This window comes from Lampris incognitus, chromosome 16 (assembly GCF_029633865.1).
Source record: "Lampris incognitus isolate fLamInc1 chromosome 16, fLamInc1.hap2, whole genome shotgun sequence".
NCBI classification, from domain to species: Eukaryota; Metazoa; Chordata; class Actinopteri; order Lampriformes; family Lampridae; genus Lampris; species Lampris incognitus.
In genome coordinates, this window is record NC_079226.1 from 32135985 (window position 1) to 32160903 (window position 24919).

General features: G+C 45.6%; 2 protein-coding genes across 4 annotated transcripts in view; one reads left to right on the forward strand and one right to left on the reverse strand.

The window, feature by feature from the left end:
• slc25a21 (solute carrier family 25 member 21) overlaps nucleotides 1-10729 on the forward strand; it is a 117673-nt gene extending 106944 nt beyond the window's left edge. For all 3 annotated transcript variants that reach the window (XM_056295788.1, XM_056295787.1, XM_056295790.1), the window contains 5 exons: nucleotides 767-874; nucleotides 1031-1195; nucleotides 3036-3217; nucleotides 7186-7238; nucleotides 9276-10729. In XM_056295788.1, coding sequence (XP_056151763.1) covers nucleotides 767-874; nucleotides 1031-1195; nucleotides 3036-3217; nucleotides 7186-7238; nucleotides 9276-9337 — 570 coding nt within the window. In that variant the 3' untranslated portion in view covers nucleotides 9338-10729. The remainder of the gene's footprint in view (nucleotides 1-766; nucleotides 875-1030; nucleotides 1196-3035; nucleotides 3218-7185; nucleotides 7239-9275) is intronic.
• Nucleotides 10730-15362: 4633 nt separating this feature from the next.
• Nucleotides 15363-24455, reverse strand: pax9 (paired box 9). The gene is made up of 4 exons (XM_056296188.1): nucleotides 24321-24455; nucleotides 22988-23620; nucleotides 20332-20471; nucleotides 15363-16504 (listed from the first exon to the last, which is right to left on the reverse strand). Exons 1-4 carry the CDS (start codon nucleotides 24322-24324, stop codon nucleotides 16250-16252), a joined length of 1032 nt encoding a protein of 343 aa, XP_056152163.1. The 5' UTR covers nucleotides 24325-24455; the 3' UTR covers nucleotides 15363-16249.
• Between the last annotated feature and the right edge of the window lie 464 nt (nucleotides 24456-24919).

Consider the following 24919-nt stretch of genomic DNA (forward strand, 5'->3'; position numbering starts at 1 on the left):
AATGTGAAAAGCCTTCAGAAAATGTATCTGCACGTCGGTCAGTTTTGTATTCCCTTCTTATTCCTGCAAGAATAAAAGAAAAAATCTGTAAAAAAAAATCTGTAAAAAATAATCTGCTGGTTTAATTTAAAGTAAGGCAACCAATTACAAGCCCTTTTCTGAGTAATCTCAGCTAGAGTGTGCATGTGCACTCTAGCTGAGATTTTTTAAGTCAAACCAGCAGAATATTTTTACAGTGTGTTATCTCCTTCTATTACAAGCCCTTTTATTCTATTCTATTTATTTATTTATCTTATTTTATCCTATTTTATTTTAAATTCTATTACAAGCCCTTTTCTGAGTAATGCACACTCTAGTTGAGATTTTTTTTTAAGTTGAACCAGCAGATTATTTTTTACAGTGTGTCATCTCCTTCTGCACCCCCATGTCTCCTCCGGTTTGTCCTTAGACACTTGGCAAACGATAGCAACAAAGCCGGTCATGACAGAGAGAAGACCCTTTTTAGAGCAAGACTTGGAGAACAAGTTTCTGAAAACAAAACTGCAATTCAGTGTTTTGCACTCGAGGTTTAGACACATCAGTGAGCCCTCATTTTCGAGATATATAAATATATATATATACATAATTTAATGATATTCAACAGCTGTTATTCACCTCTTATACTTTGCCTATTTATTGGCCGTATGAGTTTGAATATTCTGGCCTGTCTCACCACTCAAAACCTCTCTTGATACGTTCATTAATTGTGCGCGCACACACCCTACAGGCACTGTCTGTGGCAGGGCTGGGAGCAGGTTTGACTGAGGCCATAGTCGTCAACCCATTCGAAGTGGTGAAAGTCAGTCTGCAGGCCAACAGAGATTCTTTCAAAGAGGTACAGTATGGAACAAGAAGTTCGGCAACTTCTCAACGTATGGATTTGTTTCGAGGCTCGCTGCTTTTCTTTTTTTATTTTCCTCTTCAACACCGTCTTTGACGTGCTTTTTTCCCCCCTTGAATTCACTCCCCCATTTCTTTCCCCCAATAAAAGCAACCCTCCACATTTGCTCAAGCACGACGCATCATCAGTGCGGATGGCTTTGGACTGAGAGGACTGAATAAAGGGCTAACATCTACGCTCGGACGCCACGGTGTTTTCAACATGATCTACTTTGGCTTCTACTTCAACGTCAAGGATCTCATGCCTGCCAGCCCGGTAACGTGTCAATCAGAACCCATCTTTACTCCTAGTTATGCATGTATGTGTCTGTGTGTGTGTGTGTGTGTGTGTGTGTGTATTTCCCTCAGATTTCCTTACGGCAATCTCAGCAAAGGCTAGGCCAGTTAAATTTTCATGCAGTAGGTTTTCACATCTCCGTTCGCCATTGGCTTCCATCCACAAATGCTAACCCAACCTCAGTCAAATAAAGACTATTGAGCTTTACCAGGCCTTGGGGCTTGCTCCTACTGACTGCAGCAACTTTTTCTCGAACCTTGGGGCATGTGATATCCACGTGTCTTACCCACTCAGCCGATGAGGGATAGCAAGCCTTTGACAGTATGATTTGTTGGCCAGAATACCTTGGCAAGTGGGGGGGGGGGGGCAGGAAAATCAGAGAAGAGATTGTAAGATCAGTCCCGCTAATACCTCGTCTGTTTGCTCCCCATAACATCCTCAAAGTTTCAGATTACACATCCGGCAGGGGCCTGATGGCCCAAACAAAAGTTAATTTTGTTTAATGGAAACGTTACCATACGCCAGTTCCACATGTACAAACTGGAGCATTAGATTAACTCCATTGGACTAATTGGAAGCAGACAATAGCACTACTCTCAAGCTGAGGTTACAGTGGAAGCCCAATAGCTGCTATATTCAGTATTTTTCCAATGGGGTATGACACCCTCAATAACAGGGAATCAAGGGGGGCTTCATACATGAATCATAATGGTCTGGCTGATTTAATCAGATTGATCTGTTCCTAGATATGGCAGCGCCTGCAGTTTGGCGTGTTCCTCAGGTGTATTCATTGGGTTTAGTTGAACTTGCTGCAGGGTAGATAGGAATTTCATCTAGGCAGGAGAGGATGGATATTGTGGCCTCTTGCAGCTTTCGGCTGGCCAACTCATGTTGCGATATCGGCAACGTGAGCAAAAGCTTGCAACTCCAGTGTGTCTGTAGTCAAATTCAGCATACCAATCCCCAGCTTCTCTCATATCATCATTTAAATAGCACAGAGGGAGTAGATAGCACACTGCCATCATTCAGAAGTGAATGTGCGAGGAGATGTTTGCTCAAGGCTGTTAGGAAGTGGGTTGATGGTTGTACTTAGGTCACGGGTGCATTACCCCCTTCCCCACATCCCACTTGAAAAAAAACTCGAAGTGGGATTAGTTGTTGATTTACTCAGCTCTCAGGGTGTCCAGCCGCTTGAGAAAGGCCTGGACCAGAGAGGCTGCTGTCATTTGTAAAAATATCCTGGCCAATTAGTTGTCAGAGCTCTCTGAGTCTGGGCTTCTTTGGTACAGTAATACCCCTGTGCCGAGTCACAGCCCAATTACCCAAATTGTCCCCATATGCCTCCTCAGTCTGCCTGCATGAACCCTGTTTATAAATCCTCTCCCTCAGCTCCCTGAGGAACATGTGCTTTTGCTCAGCCAATCAGAAGCCCGCACCGCAGTCAGGAAGCACTAATCTGCCCCCCGCTACCATAAAATGATCAGGGCTTTCATGCCAGCTTTGCAATCATATGCACAAGCCCCCTCATGCTCTCTCACTCTCGCTCTCATAGGCGGCACATACTCACTCACATTTTCTTCTGTCAACCCCATGTGGTTACTGTCTGTGACTTGTAACTGTTAAGATTTGTGTACTTTTTATGCTTTGATGCTAGATATACCTGAATTTATTGCTGGACATCCTTTTCAGAAATGCTTCCAGAAAAAAGATGCATGTGGAATTCAGATATCGGGGTATGGAGGGAACATGTACCACATTAACAACTGCAATAAAGGTGTATCTGTTCTTTTTTATCTCCATCCCTCCTCTAACTCTTCAGGATCCTGGCTTAGAATTCCTGAGGAAGTTTGCCATTGGCCTGACGTCCGGCACTATCTCCTCCATTGTGAACATTCCCTTTGACGTGGCCAAGAGCCGCATCCAAGGCCCTCAGCCAGTGCCGGGAGAGATCAAATACCGCACCTGCTTCCAGACCATGGGCTTGGTGTACCGCGAGGAGGGGTATGAAGGCAGGGGAGGGGATTGTTTAGGAGTCTTAGATCAGTATGAGAAATGCTGCCACTGGCCACAGAGATTAGTCTGTCAAAAAAACTCAAATGCCACTCTCATTTATCTGACACAGTCAGACAGACAGACGGCTGGATGGTTAACCTGCTGGATTGGTTAAATATACCAGTCACAGCTCACATCTATCAGAAATTTTGGCATATGTGTGGCATTAATATCCCACTGTGATGACAAATGACAACAGAGATATATGCATAATTCTGTGCTAAACTGCAAACCTGATGATCTGACAAATGGTGACAAAATAACAGTTATTGTTATTGCAAAGTCACCGCAGAGTTAACTCTTTTTGCATGTGATCAAGCAATTAATTAATCTACAGTTTGACACAAAAGCGTCACGGTAAATGATATTGTAATTTCCAGGATGACAGGTCAGAATAGACACTTCAAAGAGACCTGCCATTCCATTAGCAATGGCCATTGGTTATTCTTTCTTTCCGCCATGCAGCCATGCTAGACGAGGGCCAGTGAGATGTTTGTAGTTAGTGGACACTGGAGCCTCGGGGGCTGCTGCAGGAATGGAGCTGAAGCCTTGCCTTTCCAGGGGTGCAGGGAGGGTGCCCCCTCTGCCACATCCAGTCCCCTGCTCTAACGCAACACAGTCCCAGCTAATTAGTGGTCCCAATGGGAGACGTCGTTAAGCGGGCCCTAACGAGCCACGCGGCGCTCAGTGGGTCAATCTAATCAGACAGAAGGCCAGAGAGGAAGTGGGTCGAGCCTTATTAACGGCAACCTTTGCGGGGGCAGGGAATGCAGAGCACAAGGCATAGGCAGCCAGCCACTGGTCACCTTGAACACATTAGGGGCAGGTACACCTCAGTACTGGCCATTAGACCTTTCTCTGTACCTGACTGGGGTGAGAGACAGGCAGGCCGGCAGGCAGTCGCCTCCACACGCCCCTGTTATGCTAGCCTACACACACACACACACACACACACACACACGTACATGGACACATATACACAGAAACAGACAAGTACATACACATATTGTTAACCTTAAGAAAGTTATTTAAAAAATACACTAGCAAAAAAAATGCACCATACTTGCTAAATTGTTCCCATTTCTGAGCAAGTCCTCAGCCAGTAAGCCTCTCTTTTTAGGGGCTCAAAGAAACAGTCCAATGCTTTCCCAATATAACATGCTTGGTCCACTGTATTGCTTACACTCCACGCTGCCCTCTCCTCGGTATGTCCTGTAGAGATATAAGCAGTGAGTGTTTAATCAGCCCCAGGTGTGCTGTGTTGAGTGGCTGATCAGTAAAGAGGCTGGACTGCTATTCCAGAAGGTAGCAGTGCAGCGTGACAGCCATGTACTTCATAGTCAAGCCCTGTATGGGACTATTTTCTTAATCCCGCTCCCGCTGGATTTCTGACCATTACCACCCACTCCTACAATGTGTGTCCCCTCCCACCCGCTCCCGTTAAAACATTTAGAGTGCCACTGATTTTGTGTCCTCTGCTGTCCTGCAGGGAAAACACGTTATTTTACTATGTTGTATTAATAAAGAGATGCATACCTGTCAGTAATAACATAGAGAAATTACGTTCTAGTGCATAATTACAGTCATTCTAGTGCAATAATTATAGCTATTCTAGTGTTGACTCCATCCCTCTGGTTAGCACTAGCTAAATCCCGGGACCCGCAGTTAGTTTTTGAGCAACTGCTCCCACCTAAAGCAAAATTAAAACCGACCGCTTCTGCGAGATTTGCGTGGGACCCCAATCGCAATGCAGTCCTCTACTTCATAGCTAGACTCATCTTCTCTACAGTGCCTAGAAAGCCTCACTCTGAAAAGGATTCCAACTAAAGTACACTAGCAGGAAGTCCCTCTCTGCAAAATCCTGAGACAAAGTGGCCACCATCCCTCTGTACAACACATCGCTATGGACGAAAGATGGTAGGAAAAAAATCAGGGAGTGGAGCAGCAGCCTCCAAAAGCAGAGCTCAAACCCCACCAGCGATTTCTCCATTGACTGGACCAAATCAATGGAACTGTTCATGGACAAGTATAACCATAGCCAAAGTGGTACCTCAGATACAGTACCTTCCTCCATCCAGCTGTGCAATTCTGGTTTGGGGTGGTTTTTAGCACCATGGGAATGTGCACACTATGTCAGGGTACATAAGATGACACTTCATTTTACTATTTGGTCAAATGTTCAAGGGTGGTAGCTACTGGAAGTCCCACTGGGAACGCTGCTGTATCCCTCTATTCCTATTAGAAAGACCCAGGTAAAACTGCATCCCCACTCCCTGTAGAGTGCAACATATACATCTCCCTCCCTGTCTTGAGAGCTATGCCATTTGTTGTCCCTTTAACATCTATAGAGACCCACAATGCCTCCATCAACACCCTGGGCCAGTGACGAACTGTTGGGGTCACAGTCTGGAAGCAATGAGAATCCAAAAATTCCTGGTGTTGTATAAAAGTCAGTAAAATGTGTCATCACTGGATAAGGGCCTGATAGGGTGGCCACCTGGACAACCTGGGCTACCTTCATTAATGGGCATCTTGCTTGTTCCCAAGAAAGCAAAATGTGTCAGCTTCTGAGGGACCTCTTATGGTCCAGGTACAGACCAGAACAAGGGAAAAGAGAGGGCGTTGAGAATGGCAAGGTACATGTATAAATTGTCAGGAGGAGTCAAAGAGGCCAATTGACTCTAGAAGGGAGTTGGTGTTGGTTGTTGTGCCAGTTTGACCAGGAGCTTGTTGTCCTTGTGCGGTTGGTTGTTGTAAGAGATGTTTGACTTATTGACATGGACAGCAACTGCAGAGCTGGAGACAAATTCCCTATTTGTGTAGGCCTACACATACTTGGCCAAATAAAACCAATTCTGATTCTGGTGTTTCTTAACCTGGTTTAAAGTTGCAGCCACAGGGAAAAGTATTTTGGCCCTGGGCCCATTCAGCCATGACTTACCAGAAGCCAACACAAAATTGCTCCAGCTTCAGAGTTATCCCCTGGCTGTGCCCACTGCTTACCTGCATAAAGAGACTACTGGGCGTATGTGTTGGGGCTCCACTTATCTTCAAAGTCAACCCTTTTAGGTTGGTACTGATGGTCCTCTTGCCTCAGCCCAAGCCAGTCCAGGACAACCTTTCTTCCATAATTGTAGCTGATTTGGTCAGTAATTGTGCTTCCCCATTGAGTTAGTGCAGCAGAAAAATGGTCCACACGACCTCTGGCCTACCATAAACCACTGTTGATACCTAAGAGAGATTCAACAACGCTGTTGGGACATTCTCTCATCGTTCACGAGATGAAATGAGAAAGCCAGAACATCAAGGAGGCTGGATCAGCTGGTGTGATAACAGTGTGTTGTGTAAGCAGACATATTGGGAGTGCTCCGTCCCTGGGCCTACCACAGTATCTTGAAGCACATGGTGATGGCTCTCCTGCTGATGGGCAAGATGGTGTAGAATCTGCCCCAGTGGAATTTCCACCTTATCGTCTGTCCTTCAATGCCCCACGAGTCTTTGGGACACGGGTGCGAAGAGCATTCTGTTGAACCCTGTATAATTTATTGAACACAGCACATTAACGAATCACACAAACTTCTCTTTTCAGGGACCGCAAGAAAAACTCCAAAAGACAGCCTTCCTAGTCTTGCACACACCACTGTGTGTGCAAGACTAGGAAGTGGTGTTCATGTTGTGGTGTTCATGCTCCTTGTACCTCTTAACCCATCACCCACTGGGAGAGATATAAATAGGGAATGGTTAATTGGGCACAGGTGCGCCTTGATGACCATCTTGGGCATTCATTGCTTTCTCCACCTCCTGACCAATATTTAGTCCCAACCTCAGCTCCCACTGTTTTCCTTCTTGCTTTTATGTTTGTACAACAGTAGCTTCATGGTTTTTTTTGTTTTTTGTTTTTTTTCTCTTTGTTGCAGGTACCTGGCCCTCTACAAGGGTTTGATTCCCAAGATAATGAGGCTTGGACCAGGTAAAACATAAACATTGAAAGATAAACATTAATTTTCCCTACTCTGATATTAAAAACTTATTCGGAATTCATAATAACAGATATTTATCAGTTTTAGATTCACTAATGTTTAATGTTTACTTTCGTTTGTGACTGCATGGATAATTACTTTTATAAGTCAAATGATAATTTAAATCTTTACTCCAGCATGAGCAGCAAGTCTGGCAATTAGTGAAGACCATCTCTTAAAATGTTTTATTATTGTTACGTTTTTCTCAACTGCCCACACTGATGGACAAAAATCATCCTAGTGCAATGATACTTCAAGAAACCAGAGCCAGGATACATATGGATCGACCACAGAGGCACTATTTGGGCATAGCTCATATGAATTTCTACAGATCTATTAATGCCTGTTAATAATGCAGTTATTCTAACAATTTTTGTCTGTCTGCTGACAAACTGTAACAAAACATTTTAAAAGGATAATTAAAAGCTTCCGTGGGTCATGGTGGGCTCACAAAAATAAAACGTAGACGTTTACATTTACCGACAAAAATCAAGATGTGATTTGAATGGAAACCTCAAAACTGGGGCTGAGGGGGCTTCCGGGTGGTGTGGCGGTCTATGCCATTGCCTACCAACACGGGGATCGTCGGTTCAACTCCCCGTGTTACCTCCAGCTTGGTCGGGTGTCCCTACAGACACAATTGGCTGTGTCTGCGGGTGGGAAGCCGGATGTGGGTATGTGTCCTGGTCGCTGCACCAGCACCTCCTCTGGTCGGTTGGGGTGCCTGTTCGGGGGGGAGGGGGAACTGGGGGGAACAGCGTGATCCTCCCATTTGCTACGTCCCCCTGGCGAAACTCCTCACTTTCAGGTGAAAAGAAGCGGCTGGAGACGCCACATGTATCGGAGGAGGCATGTGGTAGTCTACAGCCCTCCTCGGATCGGCCGAGGGGGTGGAGCAGAGATCGGGATGGCTTGGAAGAGTGGGGTAATTGGGCGGATATAACTGGGGAGAAAAAGGTGGGGTCAAAAAAAAACTGGGGCTGAGCTTGTACCTTGGAATACTCTACCTAATGTGTTTATTTTTAGACTGTATGACATTAACACCTGGCGGCACGGTGGTGCAGTGGTTAGCGTGGTCACTTGACAGCAAGAAGGTCCTGGGTTCGAGCCCCGGGGTAGTCCAACCTTGGTGGGTCATCCCGGGTCATCCTCTGTGTGGAGTTTGCATGTTCTCCCCTTGTTTGCATGGGTTTTCTCCGGAGGCTCCGGTTTCCTCCCACAGTCCAAAGACATGTAAGTCAGGTGAATTGGCCATACTAAATTGTCCCTAGGTGTGAATGTGTGTGTCTGTATGTGTGTGTGTGTGTGTGTGTGTGTGTGTGTGTGTGTGTGTGTGTGTGTGTGTGAGAGCCCTGTGATGGCCTGGCGGCCTGTCCAGGGTGTCTCCCTGCCTGCCGCCCAATGACTGCTGGGATAGGCTGCAGCATCCCCGCGACCCTGAGAGTAGGATAAGCGGTTCAGATAATGGATGGATGGATGGAGGACATGAACACATCATTGTAACATTATAAACAGTGTTCTTATAGGCAGGCTGGTGGTGCTGTGGCACCTCCATATGATGACCTGGCTTTACTTCTTGGTTTAAAAAAAAAGCTGTAAAATAGCTATAAAAAAAAGTACAATTCTAAACTATTTTTTGACAATTTATCTTTGTAAAATTTGCTCAACATGGACTTATATGCATTATTAGTAAACAGTGTCACGTCTGGTCACACTAAATGGAGGGTCAGAGAAGCCTTTTGGTACAAAACGCCCGTCAGTTACAGGAACTGGCCAGCAGTAGCCAAGTTGGAAATAATTTGGCAAGCTGTCTTTATGTATGCTCAATAATCCAGGTAAGAAAATCAAAGGGAGTTGAACCAGTTCATCTGGATACAGCATTTATTGACACACCATGCACGGGGTACTTAAGTCGGTCGCCCGTACATATTTAGTACTGAGGCAAATACTGCCGCATTCATATTTCTTTCTCTTTCCTTCGGTTACAGGAGGGGCGGTGATGCTGCTGGTCTATGAATACGTGTTCGGATGGCTGCAGAGCAACTGGTAGAAGGTTTAAAAGGAGAACCCACCAGAGTGCCTTCTGAATATTTGTCTCAAATCCAAGACATGTGACTTAAGCCGGTGCCAGACCAAAGTTTTTTGTTTACTTAGTATTTACGATACTATTGTGCATGTTACACAAGTCCACTAAAACTGACAATCACACCAACAAGGAATTAAACATGAAGAAATATCCGTCGTAAGCCTTTTTTGGGGATTTTTAAGCCAAAAACTTCTTTCTTCTGAAACGAGGGAAAATCTGCTAATGGGGAGAAGACTAGTTTTTAAAGCAAGTTTGACTTATTTTCTGACATTTTTCTAAAAATTAGAATTATTTTACCGCCTTGGCTAGTTAATTCTGCTACTGGTTCAAGATGTGACCACAAACCTAATTAAGGTGGATATTTTTTTGCATACATGAATAAAAACCTTGCGTCTCCGTGGTCAGTTTCTCAGGAATAAAAAAATAACGGTGCTTATGGAACAACAACTGCATGTTTTCAAGTATTCATTAGCTTTTCAGCTGTTTTTTTCATACTAAAATCGTGATTATTATGGACTATGAAAAATTCCGATAGTGTAGTTTAGCCCCTTTTTTTTACATCACGATCATAAAAGGTTAGCTGAGAGTAAATAAATATGGTACCACTGGCACGCACACTACATATTTGATGCCAGAGACTGCATGCATATTAAGTTTGAGCAACACTCACTACATAGGCCTTCCCGGTCATTACACCACATGCACCTCGCTCCTCTGAACTCAGTGGAACATCCTTGGCTATCAAACATTACTTCTATCTCAGTGTAAACCCTCTCTTAAAGAGCGGGTTTAAGTCTGGGACAAACAGCAAGAGGCATGCAGACGGCACGCTATCAACACACCACAGCAATGATCCCATGCCTTAAAACTCCCAGATTAAACATGCACACATGTCTGCACACATGCACGCACACACACACACACACCGACCAACACCAAAACGATAGAAGAGGAGCCTGCATATGTTGCATGTACGGTTTTACAAATACGCGTGGACATGTACAGTATTTACTCGTAAAATCTTTACAATACAGCGCCGTAGAGCACACGGGAACCTTGTAAAGGCCTCTTGATTTGCAAACAGTGTTATTGTGGGGCTCTTGTAATGAATATTTTCATGCATGACTGGTATTGTAGCACTGTCCTTCAAATTCAAAGTCACAATTTGTAAACGGAGAACTGCTGTGACATGGCATGGCTCCATCTACGAGGTCGTGTTGCTTTATTATGTTGAAAAATTGTGCAGACGGAAATTTTGATGTAAACCTTTTTTTTTTTAAAACTGAAAACATTTGACCACTGATGGGAAGTTACTTGTGTGCACTGGTAAAGAATTAAAAGGACATTTTACCCCGGTTTGTGCGCACTCCATATTTGTGTTTGTGCTCATGCGCTCTTTGTGTGTACGCATGGGTTCGTGTGTGGTTGGTTGCGTGAGTGTGTGTGCATGTATGTGTGTTTGTATGTCTACGTTGTGCGATTTTTGTGGGTCTGCGTGCGTCTGTGTTTGCGTGTGTGATAATACACATACACACCTATGTCTGCTGTAACTGCACTGCTTTGTGTTTGTGTTCCCTGTTTGCACTGCGGGAGCCGTGTCTCAACATTACATCGTTATACGTATGTCGCTTTCCGTGAGTTTGAACTTGGTTCTCCTCCTTCCCCCATTAGAGTCCACAGAGCCAGTCAGCCGTGGAGGCTGCATCAGCCCATAGAGTTTCATTCTCTCTCTCTCTCTCTCTCTCTCTCTCTCTCTCTCTCTCTCTCTCTCTCTCTCTCTCTCTCTCTCTCCCCCTCCCCCCCCCCTCTCTCTCTCCTTGTGAAGGTGAGTTAGTGCCTCAGCATAGGCCGGTGCAAGCTAAAACAACAAGCCCAAGAAATTCAAATGCGGCTCAGGAATGGGGGTGACCGCACACATTCCCTCCCTGCGCCAATCTATCTCTTACACAAATACACACACCCTGGCATACAAACACGCAAACACACACACACACATGCGCGTGCACACGCACCTGTGGCTCACTCTTGGGATGTTGGTTGTACATTGCAAAACACGTCCATCTCCACAAGTCGTTACTTCATGTTTTAGTCTTATTCTTTTTTTCAAATAAGTGAAAATCTGCTTCTTACGGTGTAGTAATTTCAGTAATAATGAGTCAAATAATTCTACTTGTTCCAGCTCAAACCATATTGACTGAGGAACTGCCTTGGCTTATTACATTATCCTGGAATTAGTGTTGTGATCGTCCTTGTGTGGATGTGTATCATCACTTGTTCGCGGAAAGAAAGATCTTGTAATGGCAGGTGAAATTGAATTGGAAACAAGTGAAATGATCTTTCACCGTTCAGTTTACCCTCTGTTTTGTTTTTTGTTTGGGGTTTTTTTGTCACTCTTGAAGAAAAGCGAGATTTCAAGATAAAATATTGCTCATGAGGATGGACTTTTTTTTTTCTCTGTTTTTTGTGAAAAATGTTTTGTAGCGAGCCCCACGATAACCTCCTCTGGCAGTGGTAGGTTGTATTGAGTCAGCTTGGCAGTTGACACTCATCATTAATGTGGGAGTTGCTCTCTGCCAAAATGGAAAGGCTCCTGGTTTTTTTTTTTTGCCCCGGAGTCCCATGGTGATAGACTAACAACTGGGGCTTGCGGATTGATGGAATTGTAAGCGCTTAACCTGTCCTCTCCATAATGGAGTGCTGAATGCACATGTTTGTTTTCGGTCTTGACAGCTTGTAACATGTGCAGCGTGTATTGGCAGTAGCCGAGCAACAGAACCACCCTTCACCTGAATTCTTCACACACCGTGCTGATTATAAATCTTTAGAGGCCAGGTCCGTCTCACCCCCCACCACCTTCCCCTCCTTTTCTTACCCCCATCCCACATATATTCCTCACCACCCTTAGACCAGTGATTCGTTTCTATTCCTTTGCTCCTTCTGGTTTTGACAGGCATGCGGTCTGAACATGGCTGAGCTTGTCTCTCCCCATGGAGGCACGGTGAAAACTTAATGATTAATGTGTATTAATAAGCCCCCAAGATTTAATGTGCAGGTAACGCTCGTGTTTTTTTGGGTTGCATGATTCGTTACTGGGAGCACGCACGCGTGTGCACACACACACACACACACACACACACACACACACACACACACACACACACACACACACACTGCAAACCAGGAAAGAGGCATGTTGTGATTTTCCTGGCTCATTTTTAAGACGTTTCACTCCTTAAAAACAAAAACCCCTACCTGCCTGAGTTTCGTGTGTGAGAAGCCGTGTAGTCTCATCGTCACTCTTAAAACCTTCGCTCAAACGCAAGTTGGAAGATCTGCGAACGGGGGTCAAGTAATTCCACTTGTTCCACAAATTCAGTTTTTCTTTTTCAGGAATTTTCAGGAAACAAGTGTCGGTATCTCGAAACAAGCCAGAAGAAGGTGCATCCCTCCATAGTGAGATAATGACGTGATTCAAGCAAATTCTTCACAAAGATGGAACAACAGTGGAAACGGGGTGAAATTATCTCTCTGCATGGGCAGATTTTCCAAGTTTTACCAAAAAAAACAAAAAACAAAAAGAATTTAAAGACTCATTACTGCATTGAACGGCGTGTTAAGGTGGACGTGTTTGGTAGGGCAAACATTGTGGCTGCTGTCAGCTTCTTTTGAAATGAGTAAGAACACTCATAAAGTCATGTATCGCTGTAGTGTTATACACCCTGCACTGTGTTACTCTGGAAAAGCCTGTCTTGTTTCTGATTGCATGTGGAGAAGTAAAGATAACCATATGACACTGAAGTCAGACTCAACATCATTAATTATAAACACATGCGTGCCCCTATTTTTAAAGCTATGCCTTTAGACCTCACTTCCATAAAGTTGACCTACATTAGACTACACGAGTACAGATTATTAAGGCTTTCGCGAAAACTATTTCTCCTGTCTAGAAACACGCTGTTCTTATTTTATTTTTTTGAATGCTGGCGTCAATAAAAACAACCACACTTTAATTTTGTTGTGTGACTCAGAGGACTGGGTCGAGGTGCACTTATTGTGTAGTAAGTCTAAAGGAAAAGATGTGTTTAGGCTCCATAGGCTAGAGGAGGAAGGGGGAGAAGAAGAAAAAAAAGAAGAAGAAGAAGAAGAAGAAGGCGGAAAAGAGAAAAAAAATCCAAAACGTGGATAGTACATGACGTTATTTTCTCACCACTGTTGTCCGAGGGACGCTCACAAACAGCGAGTCGGGTCGTGGCTGCCATTTGCATGGCGGCCGGTGGGGAGAGGCCGTGAGGGTTGGCGGGTCCGCGGGTGCGTAGGATCGTCACGTCCCTGTGATGCGGTTCACGTACGGTCAAAGCAACGCCGCGGTCGCTGAGCAACGGTCCGTGACCACTGGATGCAGGGGAGCGCGCGCTTTCCAAGTCAAATCAGCCCCACGCACCGGGCGGACTGTTTACACGGTCGCACGGGGAGGTGGGGGGGGGGACTGTTTACGCTGTAACACAGGAGGAATGGCGGGTGTGTGTGTGTGTGTGTGTGGGGGGGGGACTTGAGGCCATAATTTAAACGTTAATCCTCCTCCTCGTTGGTGTCGCGATGCAAACACAAGGCACTTAACTGATTTCTGCAGCCACGAAGACCCCCATTTTGTAAACGCTTACTCGTAATTTACGTCATCACGTTGCTCTCGCCGTTTTGCTAGCGGTGGCGAGTTGCTAGCTAGTCACGTTTTTTTTTTCTTCCCCAACCGGCCTGTTTGCTTTTCATCCCATGTTATAAACAAGATTGGCAAAAATCGATATAGTCCTGTGGGGAAACTGGCAGCAGAAAGTAGAAGAGGTGAGACTCCCACCGGTTTCTTCTTCTGAAAACCTCCCAGTATTTATACACCCCGGATTTCGGCGCTGCAACGGTGTTGGGTTTGCTGTGTTCAGACACGTCTGCATGCAACTGCAGAGGTTGACATCAGCCTGGTTGCAAGATATTTTTAGATTCATGCCTGTTGTTATACAGCATGCGTAAATATTAGTTGGCCATAAAAAAAAAGAAGAAAATTATGGGACGACTTTGAATGGAGTAATTCGGTTTAAAGACATATCCGCTGATGGAAAGGTTAGGCTACACCGATGTCCAAAACAATAACATGAGGTGATTTTAAAGTCAAATTAGATATTTTGATTGTACGATGCACTGCTGCATATTTTAGGAAATCATATTGATTAAAGCGTCAGAGTGAAATGTCAGTATTAGGCCTCCCTAAAATAAATCCAAAAAGGTTTTCAAAATACACTTACACACTAATCCTATGTATACGGTTAAAATAAATTAATACCGTAATAAAGTAAACGTGAATATATAAATCGTAGTCCTATTTCATACGTCCGGCAGGCTCGAGTTGTTAAGGTCAAAAGGCCGGATTCACACAAGGGTTTTTGCAGATAGAACGAGGGCCACATTGAAACTTTAGTGGGGTGAGGAGATAGATATGTCTTATTTCGTGCTCTTTTAAATCCCCAAAATCCCTGAGAATCATTATTTATCTGGTTACAATTAGGTCTACCACACAGCCCAGCAGGTCATGGGTCCAAATAAACTCTGTTCTTACATTGTTTTTTGTTGTTGTTGTTTTTGTTTGTTTGTTTTTTTTGGGGGGGGGTTCTGCTTAGTGGGCCATGACACATGGCAAGGGGATATGTGAATGCACAAGTGTGCACAAAAAAATTTTTTGATGAAAATTTACCCCACTTTAGATGCTGGTACGTTTGCAGATATAAAAATAAATATGTATGCTATTTGCATAACTTTACAAAACAGGCGGGTAGGTAGGCTGGGTAGAATTTGCCAAGACTACAATTGCATGAAGAAAGCAAATAAATATTTTTGGGTAGTAGAGGTATAATGCTTGATGTCGTTTCTTGTCATAATCACTCTTTAAAACTCATAAGTGTTAATGATTTCACAAACCACTGCCAGCATTCAGAAAGGCCAGAAACAACCAAACAATTTAATAAGATACATTCAATTTCATTGTGCAACATTTGGAACTGGGCAGCTCAACTGTCAATGCTATAGAATCCAGCATCAGACCAACGCCAATTTTGTCTAAACGTTCATTTAGATTCCTGTGCTGTCTGTGAGGCTAATTGCACTTCGTTCAACGTACCTTAGTCCAATAAATAAACATTATTTAAACTTCTCTTGCTCAAGCACTTGCATAGGCTACATTTTAAGAGAAGCGGGGGGAAAAAAAACGATGATCCATAAAGACAGTTACTTTTATCAAAAACAAATATGCATACAAACATTTTAAAAAAAATAGCAATCGATAAAGCACCCTGAAAAACATTTTAAATGCAAACTTAGTTTCCCCCTCTCCTGTGATGGCTTATTCGTGAAGTCATACGTTACCCCGTTCTCCCCAAAGGCATCTGCAGAAGTGTGCAGTACTGAAACTGAGAGGAATCGTGGAAGACGGATGGCAAAGTCCACGTTACGTTCGCAGTCATTTTCAGTCTTTTCCCGGTACACCTGTCCAGCAAGTCCTTTCAGACAACAGAATGAGTTTATGATTTGACATTGAAAAACTGTTTCCTCCTGTGTGTCAGTGTCAAGGTGGCCATCAAGTTGTCACATGCAGAGTGACTGCCGTGGGGGGGGGGCAAACATGGGTCCTTTGGCCTGGTCCTTCCTTCATAGGAGTATAGTGGAGATGTTGGCGATGAGGTGTTGCAGGCCAGGCCAGACCAGGGTGGGGTGGGGGGTGATGAACTGGCGTCTCCTGTCCGATCCCCCTTCCCTGTCCCACAAACCAAGCCCCTTTACCGTACCACCACCACCTCCCTTCCCTCTGTCTGTTCAATGTTGGTGTGGTTGAATTTACAGTGCTGAGGCGGTGACTGGGTGAATGGCGTCGCGGTTGGCAGTCATACTCTTGAAGGCCAGTGGGGTGGCGATGTCACAGCTGTGGGGAGATAGAGCACTGCCACTGGCTGGCTGCCATGTGGGTCCTGTCACATAGGCCGACGTGGTGGCGCTGTACCCCATGTAGGGCGACACTTGGGTGGGATGGTGGTAAGGAGGGATGCTGGGCGCTGTGACATAGCTGTTCACTGTGGGCAATCCATTCGGCGTCTGTGGAGGACAGGAAAGAAAACAGAACAGAGGTCGACCTTTAATAACTTAGTTAGTAGGTGACTACTTTGCCCTGATGCGCGCTCTTGCTCGGAGCGCGCATCAGGGTTGGGGGTCAGGTAGAGGGTGTCATTTTTTTTTAAACAGTCGATTGAGGAAGAGGGCTCTCTCTAGAATTCAAGAAATTGAAATTGTTTGCCAGAGAAGCGTTCTCGTATGCGTTTTATTTAAGAACACAACCAAGGATGAAGACTCTCAGTTGGTTGGTTTACTGACAATGAGGTGACCCAAGCCCAGGTACACACACACACACACATGCTGTTGGGGACACAGTCGGGCAAAAGTGAAAAGGAAAAAGGAAGAGGGAGGAAGAATGCAGCAGTAAAAAGAAGACTGAAGAGGGATTAGTGGGAAATGGAGTTACAACTTGCAGAGATCTGACCAAAATATTGCTGCCTGGTGAAAACATTATTACTTCAATTGTGCCTTTTTTTTCTTTCCTTGTTTTTCTTGTCATGAGGTTGTAAATGAATATCCATGTGCTAAGTGACTCTGAGAATACAATTGCAAATGCAACCTGTATGCAGAACTGTTTTTTTTCTCTCTTAATTATTGATTTTTATTTTTTTTTGTCAAACACACAGGCTCTTCTCCCTGACAGTGGCAGGGTGCCATGGCACATGATAGGAGACAGGCTGGTTCAGAAGGGACCACACTACAGATGTCATCAGAGATGGGTAATGAAAAGGCAGGGAGGGTGCACACACAATAGAGTAAGAGGCGAGATCAGCGAGTGAATGGTCCGTACTTTTCTGGCCAAGTGACAAACCTTAGCTTGTGGAATTCACTCAAGTATTTCAACAGTGAGGCCGAGTTTCTATCTCTGGGTGGTCCCGAAACAACTTAAAACCATCTCCACGGTGGAGTTTTGGGGTTTTGTTTATTTTCTTCTCTGCTGTCCTGTTTGTCTCAGATAACACTTGGGTCAACATATAGCCTACATATGATCCGGGCCCATTTTTACAACACATATAGGATATACTATCATTTGAGATGAGTAGTGGTTACAGCACAAACGATGCAGAGACTGTGTGTGTGTGTGTGTGTGTGTGTGTGTGTGTGTGTGTGTGTTTTGGGGTGTTTGCGTCCATGCCTGATCTGGTGAGGCTAACATTTCACCAAACCGGCATTTAACTTGTGTGACATTTTAAACACTATTTTAACGTTACTGGAGCCCCGTCCAGAATAAGAATTAAAGGCGTAGTAAATGCATGGGGCACATAGATCGGGCCTACTGCATTCGGTCCTTTCACTTTTTCGAGCAAAGAATTAAAGACGGTTGTTGAAAACGGGAGTCTGCGAACGGCCAATATTCAAACGTATTAATGTCGCTCTGTTAAGATTTTTTTTTTGTTTTTTTATTTTACAATTTTGTGGATTATTTTGAAATGCTAATTAGTGAACTTGCGTCGCTAGCTGGGATGTTTCTCGAAATCCGCGGACAGGCGTCGACGACAGGCTGAGCGGGTCTCCGAAGCAGGGACGCGCGTGTTCGAAACGCCAACGACGGGTTGAAGAGACGACCTGAAGCTCTGTGCCGCCATTTATCACCGCGCCAAACGCGCCTCGACCTATGTTGGGGAAACCCGTCCAGAGCGGGCCAATCCGCTCAAAATACCAACCTGATAAAAAAAACGCAGACTTACGTTATTATTTTTCAGATGGCGTGGGGTATATTTGTTTCAATAGTCTTAATCCGTTTGAGATTTGGGGAAAAAAGAGGGACGGGGGGATTAAAAATCAACTGAACCGCCGGACGGCCAGTACGCCTGCGTGTTCCGGGCTGTTAACCCCTGTATCGAAATGGTTTGACCCGGTCCGTCGCGCGAGTCCCGCGGGCTGGTCCCAGTTCCGCTTTGGGGAAGTGGGCCTTAATGGCTCAAACGCGGGCTTCTCCCCCTCCGTCATTTTGTCATCGTTTCCGAATTAGATCAGCAGATAGTTCACACACAGGCGACGGTGTTGAAACTTACCGTTGTCGCCCCGCGTTTAGGTGGCGGAAGAGGAGCGGCTGAAGGCGCGCGTGCACCGCGGAGTCAGGCTGGACGCGTGCGGATGGGAGTAGCAGGACAACCTGCTTTGGGACCCTGGAAGCTGAGCAATGGCGATGGGGGATTTAGATTCAGCTGGGCTGTTCCTCAAAGCAGACTTGGCCTTTGCCAATTGTATAAGCCACAATACAAGTTGAAGCATTTGCAAGGCTCAAGATCACTTTTTTTCTTCTTCTTTCTGTCTCTTTCGGAGCCACTCGCACACGAAGGCACGTCATGTTGCACAGACTATAAATCTATTTTGAGACAGGCTTTAGGAAACGCACTACATTGCAGGATGGATGAATTGGCTGATGCAAAAGGCGAGCTTTAAGTAGCAGTGTCTTTGACAAACAGTTGTTGCAACAACCTTGTTTTCCGTGCAATGAGGTCTGTAATTTATAGACTTGTTATTGTCTGCATTTTACGTTTTACCATAATTCAGTATTTTGTAGTTTGTTTGGCGAACCGCTGAGATATCCAGTCGTGTCGTCTGACCTCTCAAAAAAAAATTTTTTTTTAAATGTATACAACAGCAACACTTTCCCTGGGAAATGTAAGCTAAATCATCTCCGACAACAACCGCCTGTCTTGTCGAGAGTGTCAGTGCGTGCATGCGTGCGCGCATGTCGTGCGTGTCAGACAAAGAGAGGGAGAGGAGGGAGGCCAAAATAGCCTGCAAATTTGCTGCATTTTAGAAATAAAAAAAAACAAAAACAAAAGCAAACGACGAGACGTTCAACTGTGGCTGCTGAAAACGGCCTTTTAGCGTGCACGAGGACACTGATGAAAATTAATTGCAATTAAAACAGAATAAAATTCCCCGCTTAAGGAGAACCTGCTGCTCTCGACAGCATCGTTAAACTCGGTATATTTTTAGTTCGGTGATTGGCGGATTTTCATAACGACAAATTTAGGAATTTATCCCACCGGCCATAAAATGACTAGACAGACGTGCAATATATTAGATAAATAATATTTTAAACGACTGTTTATCATCTCAGCCCTGCTTCAATTTGCATTGCTCGCCAATGGGAAGAGGCTATTTATTATCTACGTGTCTGCATAAATGGGTCGGGCGCGTGTTGCTCTCCTCGGTGCACGGTATACATTATTTCCATTGCGTCCTGCAGAAACAGAAAGTATAGGTGGGGTGCGGATGGATGGCCCCACTCCCTGCAGCTCCCTTTACCGGTCCAGTGCGCCGGTGCAGACACCTAACTGGCTGAAGTAATTTATGAATTTAGCAGGGGATCGAAAACACGACCCCCGCCCACCCCAACCCCACGCTGTCTCCTTGCGCCTACATGCATAACGTTGTGGGGAGATCACGGCTGACCCTTCCAGCGGCCTGCTATTAATTTCAAACAGCCAACATTGGGCCCGGCATCGCTGCACGAGGGATCGTTCATTCGCTATTTCAAAATGAATTAATGAGGTGGAGCCAACAGAAACGTATAGAGGAAGCACACCAACTGCGAAAGGCGAACAAAGAAGCGCCGACAGCACCGCAAGGAGCCTATTAAAATACTGGGGACGATTATTATTTTCTTCTTCTTCTCTGTTTTGGTCCGGGTCATATATGAATATATGTTGCTAAATCATCAAGACTAGAACGACATCACGTCCCAGTTGGCAGACTCTTGGGCTGGTTGTTCTTCATTTTCTTATAGTAAATCTCCCGGCGTCCTCGAGAGAGGACCCCTTAGAAAATGAGGGGGTACGTTATAGTTTTACCTGTGTGTATTTCGCGTGGGGTTCTAAACGCGGCTTATCCACGCCACTGACTAGTGCCGAGGCTGCTGGTGGGAAATTAGTCCTGTTTATAGCGCCCCATTCTTCCAGTTTGGCGCTGGAAAAGGATGGACTGTCACTAACTGGGGGCAAAAGAGAGACAGAACAGAGGAAAGTCAGAGAACGTTATGGAGAAGAGACCTGCATGCATTCATCTGCGACCCCCCCCCCCCCAAAAGGCCCGAGTCTCCGCCGCGGGGTCATCCAGGTTTCATAAAACAACGGGATCACCCAAATTTGGAAATGTTTGCGCGCGGCAGCAGCGTTCTCATTCTATCTATTTTTTTATTTTTATTTATTTATTTTTTATTTTCATTCAAACAATAGGCCTTCGGTGGTGGGCTCTCTCTCTACGTGATATAAGCCGAGGGGGGAGCCCCTCTGGAAGTTTAGCCTTGTCATCGTGTTTTGCAGAGACCACGTCCATGCCAGCTCAAGCACCGTGAACGAGCCTTCGCGCGCGGCTCTGCTACGGCCGCTGACGAGCGTGCGCGCCAATCCTGCACGGAATGCAGCAGGGCGACGCTCTCGCGTAATAGCCATTAGCCCACCAAACGCCTTCCTGTGGAGGACAAATTAGATTTACTTTAACCGTTTCCACTTTGGGCATGATGGATATTATATTATGCACGGTTCCCAACGTCCAGAATTGGAAGAGCGAGCCCACCAGTGTTGTAACCGGATACGGCTGAAGAGTGCTCTTTACTCCCTGTATACGTCCTGCGCATAGCTTACGTCCTGAAATCTGATTTCTGCTGATTGAATTGAACTATGCCAATTTAGGCTGCTTTATGTAAACATGTAAGTGCACAACGCGTACGTGCGTGCGTATGTGTGCGTGCGTGTGTTCGTGAATGTGTGTGTGTGTGTGTACGTGTGTAAGAGAGCGAGAGTGACAGAGAGAATGTATGTGTGTGTGTGTGTGTGTGTGTGTGTGTGTGTGTGTGTGTGACAGACAGGAGACACTGTGTGTGCGCTATGCTGCAGACATGTGGCATGCTGTGAAAAACCTACATTCTATTCATATTAATAAATCTTGTTAAATCATGTATTAAATCCGGTTTATTTTTATTTTTTTGGATTATGAGCTAAAATATATTCAAAACGATAATACCTGCTATTTCCCACATATATGTATATAATATATAATATATGTATATAATATATATTATATTTACAATTTCTTTTAGCAGATATATATAAATATTTACAATTTACAATTTCTTTTTGCATATCTATATCTATCTATCTATATCTATCTATCTATCTATCTATCTATCTATCTATCTATCTATCTATCTATATATATATATATATATCTGTCTATATATATATATCTGTCTATATATATATATATCTGTCTATATATAGATAGATAGATAGATAGATAGATAGATAGATAGATAGATAGATAGATAGATAGATAGATAGATAGATATAAGAAATACTGACTGGTGAAGTGATCTAGGCGCTGACTGCGTCACGTGACACCGTATAACGTAATACTTATTTCGGCTTTCAAAACCTGCCACAAACATCTGTTAATAATTTGGAAATGCATAAATTGTTTATAAAGGCAGCCTTTGAGAACACATTCCTCCCTTGCGAGTCCTTGGTCACAATGAATGTCTGACTCGCATCTATTCGAGAGACGATGCCTTGTCTAGATTGCCCGGGTTACGCGCGCAGGGGAGCCGCCGCCGCCGCGGCCTCCGTCCGCAGTCTGCGGCGCGCTGCGTGCTCCTGCAGAGCGCTGCGGGCCTGGGGAAGCTGCGCACCCCTGACAGTAGCACGGCCCGTCCGCCCGCTGACAACACTCTGCCCTCCGCTATACAAAGAGTCCGCTTCCCAACAACAAGCCAGCCGTCTACAGTGATTTATGGAAGGTCCTATCGCACTGTTTCCAAAACAGTAGTGGTTCAGTAATATAACAAAGGGTAAGCAAAAGTTGTTGCTATGCCTGCATGGGGAAAATAGTTCATAAACATGACCTGTGCAATTAAATCTAAGAAACTGTTATACAAAGTCTATAGCCCAGAGCTCAACACCATCATCACAACCGAGTCTCTAAATGCAATTTATTTCTGTCCAGAGTAAAGCTGTCGCATATTTGTGTTCTTTGCTTTGTGTGTTTTGTGTTTTTTGCTTTGGAAAACAACGCAAGCAGCGGTGTCTAATCCCTCCGTGTCAAAGCAAACTTCGAGCGTACCTCGTGTGATTTAGTTCATCTCGAGGCCGTGCCCTTTTTCCCGTCGTCGTCTCGCCGATATTCCACATCCGCTTTTTTAACTACCGCGGGCTGCGACGGCCCGTCTGTTGCTATGCGCTGACCTATAGGCTGCGGCACGACTTACCCTCCTCGCGCCCCCCTCTCGCATCACGAACCACCGCTTAGGTCAAACCGCGCTCCCACTTCCGACAGAGGCCTATCGGCGTGCTCTAAAAATTACTTTGGGGAGGGGGGGGGTCATTAAGGATTAAGACATTCACACAACACAGTCGCACTCCCGCGCGCCGAAGCCTCGGAGACTACAAGGCTACTACACATTTTTTCACAGAGTGGCAGAAATGCAACGACCCTCGAAAAAGACATGCTTACTTTGTTGCTCTGTTATAGACCGTATCCCCAGTATATCTGTGACTGAGTGCGAGGAAGGCCATATCCTGTGCATAGCCATGTGTCCGGGCAGGGTGGGCATGCCAGGGGGAGTGGGCACCTTGGTGCCTGTGGCACCAATGGGGCTTGGATATGAGTATAAGTGGTTGTAAGGCAACGTGGGCTGCGGCGGCGGGTGAGGCGCCTGCTTGCTGGACTCGTACTGGTGCTGCTGGGACAGATTTCCGATCTTGTTGCGGAGGATCCGACTGATGGAGCTGACGGAGGGTAGGTTGAACTTGTCACAAACCCCGTCGGCGAGTAGCCTGTCCCGGATCTCCCAGGCAAAAATCCCCGGGTCCCTCTGCTTGTATGTCCGTATGTGTTTGACCACGGTGGGTGTGGTGACCCGCGGTTTGCTCCCTCCTATCGCCCCCGGGAGGATGGAGCCGGTCTCGTTGTAGCGGGCCAGGATCTTGCTGACACAGCCGTGGGAGACGCGCAGCTGTCTGCTGATGTCACACGGCCTGATGCCCAGCTGGGCCAGCTCCACGATCCGGAGCCGGATGGCATTGGGCAGCGGTCTGCCGTTGACGAAAACACCGCCTAGCTGGTTCACCTCTCCGAAGGCTGGTTCTGGTATCATGAAGAAGAAAAAACAAAAAAACAAAAAAAAACATGCAGGGGAAAAAAAAAGGGGAACAAAAAATGAAACAGCTATTATTTTATTAGGTGAGGTGTGGTCTCACCCTCATGGCCTTCGTTGCCTATTTTCAGCCGGCTGCATCAACATTTCATAACATCGGGGCTCGCGCCGCTTATACTCGGCGAGCTAAGAGGTTTATTACAGATAATAAATGTACAAAGGTGCCATTGTGTGAGACGGTGATTTCAGTCGTGTAATTACGGGAGGATATGCTTTTTTTTTATTGCAGCATGCAGTCAAGTCGGGACACAAATTCTTGTTTTCAAAAAAAAAAATATTTCCCACCCTCGCGACCATAGCCCACGGTCTCTTTCAGACTCGCGAGGGTTTGACTGAGGTCGGCTTTTTGGGGTTTTTGGGGGGATGAGAAGTATTCACCGCTGGCGGAGATCTAATGCGAAATAGTTCGCGGTCCGCGCCGTCAAATGAGGCATCGACCCACTTGATAGCGCGAGCCCGTCTTGCTTTAAAGGAAAGCGGCAACGCGAATCAACTGCAGTCACCTCGGCACAGCAACAAAAGAGAAAAAGGAAAGGAAAGAAAAACAGCAAACATCTCGCTTTAGCTAAACAAGCATCCACGACCGCTCGCTCCATCCCTGACACCGACGTTGCTCAAACAATAACTTACCCATTGTGTTAAATCCGCAAATGATGACCGCGGGGTCCGAACTGCGCCTCCTGTGCGAGTGTGGATCCAGGTCCGGTGCCGCCAGGGTCCAAATTTCTGTCAGGGAGACCCTCTGGTACACGATAATGAGCGAGAGGGACAAATTCGCGATCTGTTTCCTGATGGTTCGGGAGACAGACTTACATTTCAATCTGCCCTAATCATGGGCTGGACTTGGGAGACTCTTTCCCTCGGAGAGCCCCGCTCCGCCAATGGGAGCGCGGGACGCAGCGGAGCGGCCCTCCCATTGGCGGAGAACGTTGACATGACATGTCCCGTACCGAGGCTTCCCCCTTTTCCGTCGGTAACCGGAGCGGGATGCCACCATGAAACGCATTTGTTATTCAGACAGATGTGGTAAGTAGTATCATGCAATATCCAGATGATATGTGATGCGCAGCTGATCTACAGCTGTCGGTTAGGTGCCGGTGCCGGCAGACAGCTGACGAGAGAGGCAATTGGTTCAGTTTGATTAAGTTTCCAGTGATTTAACCGTGGATAAGCAACGTTTATACATCCCCGAACCCACGCCGTAGAAGACCTCAGCGCATCCGACAGAA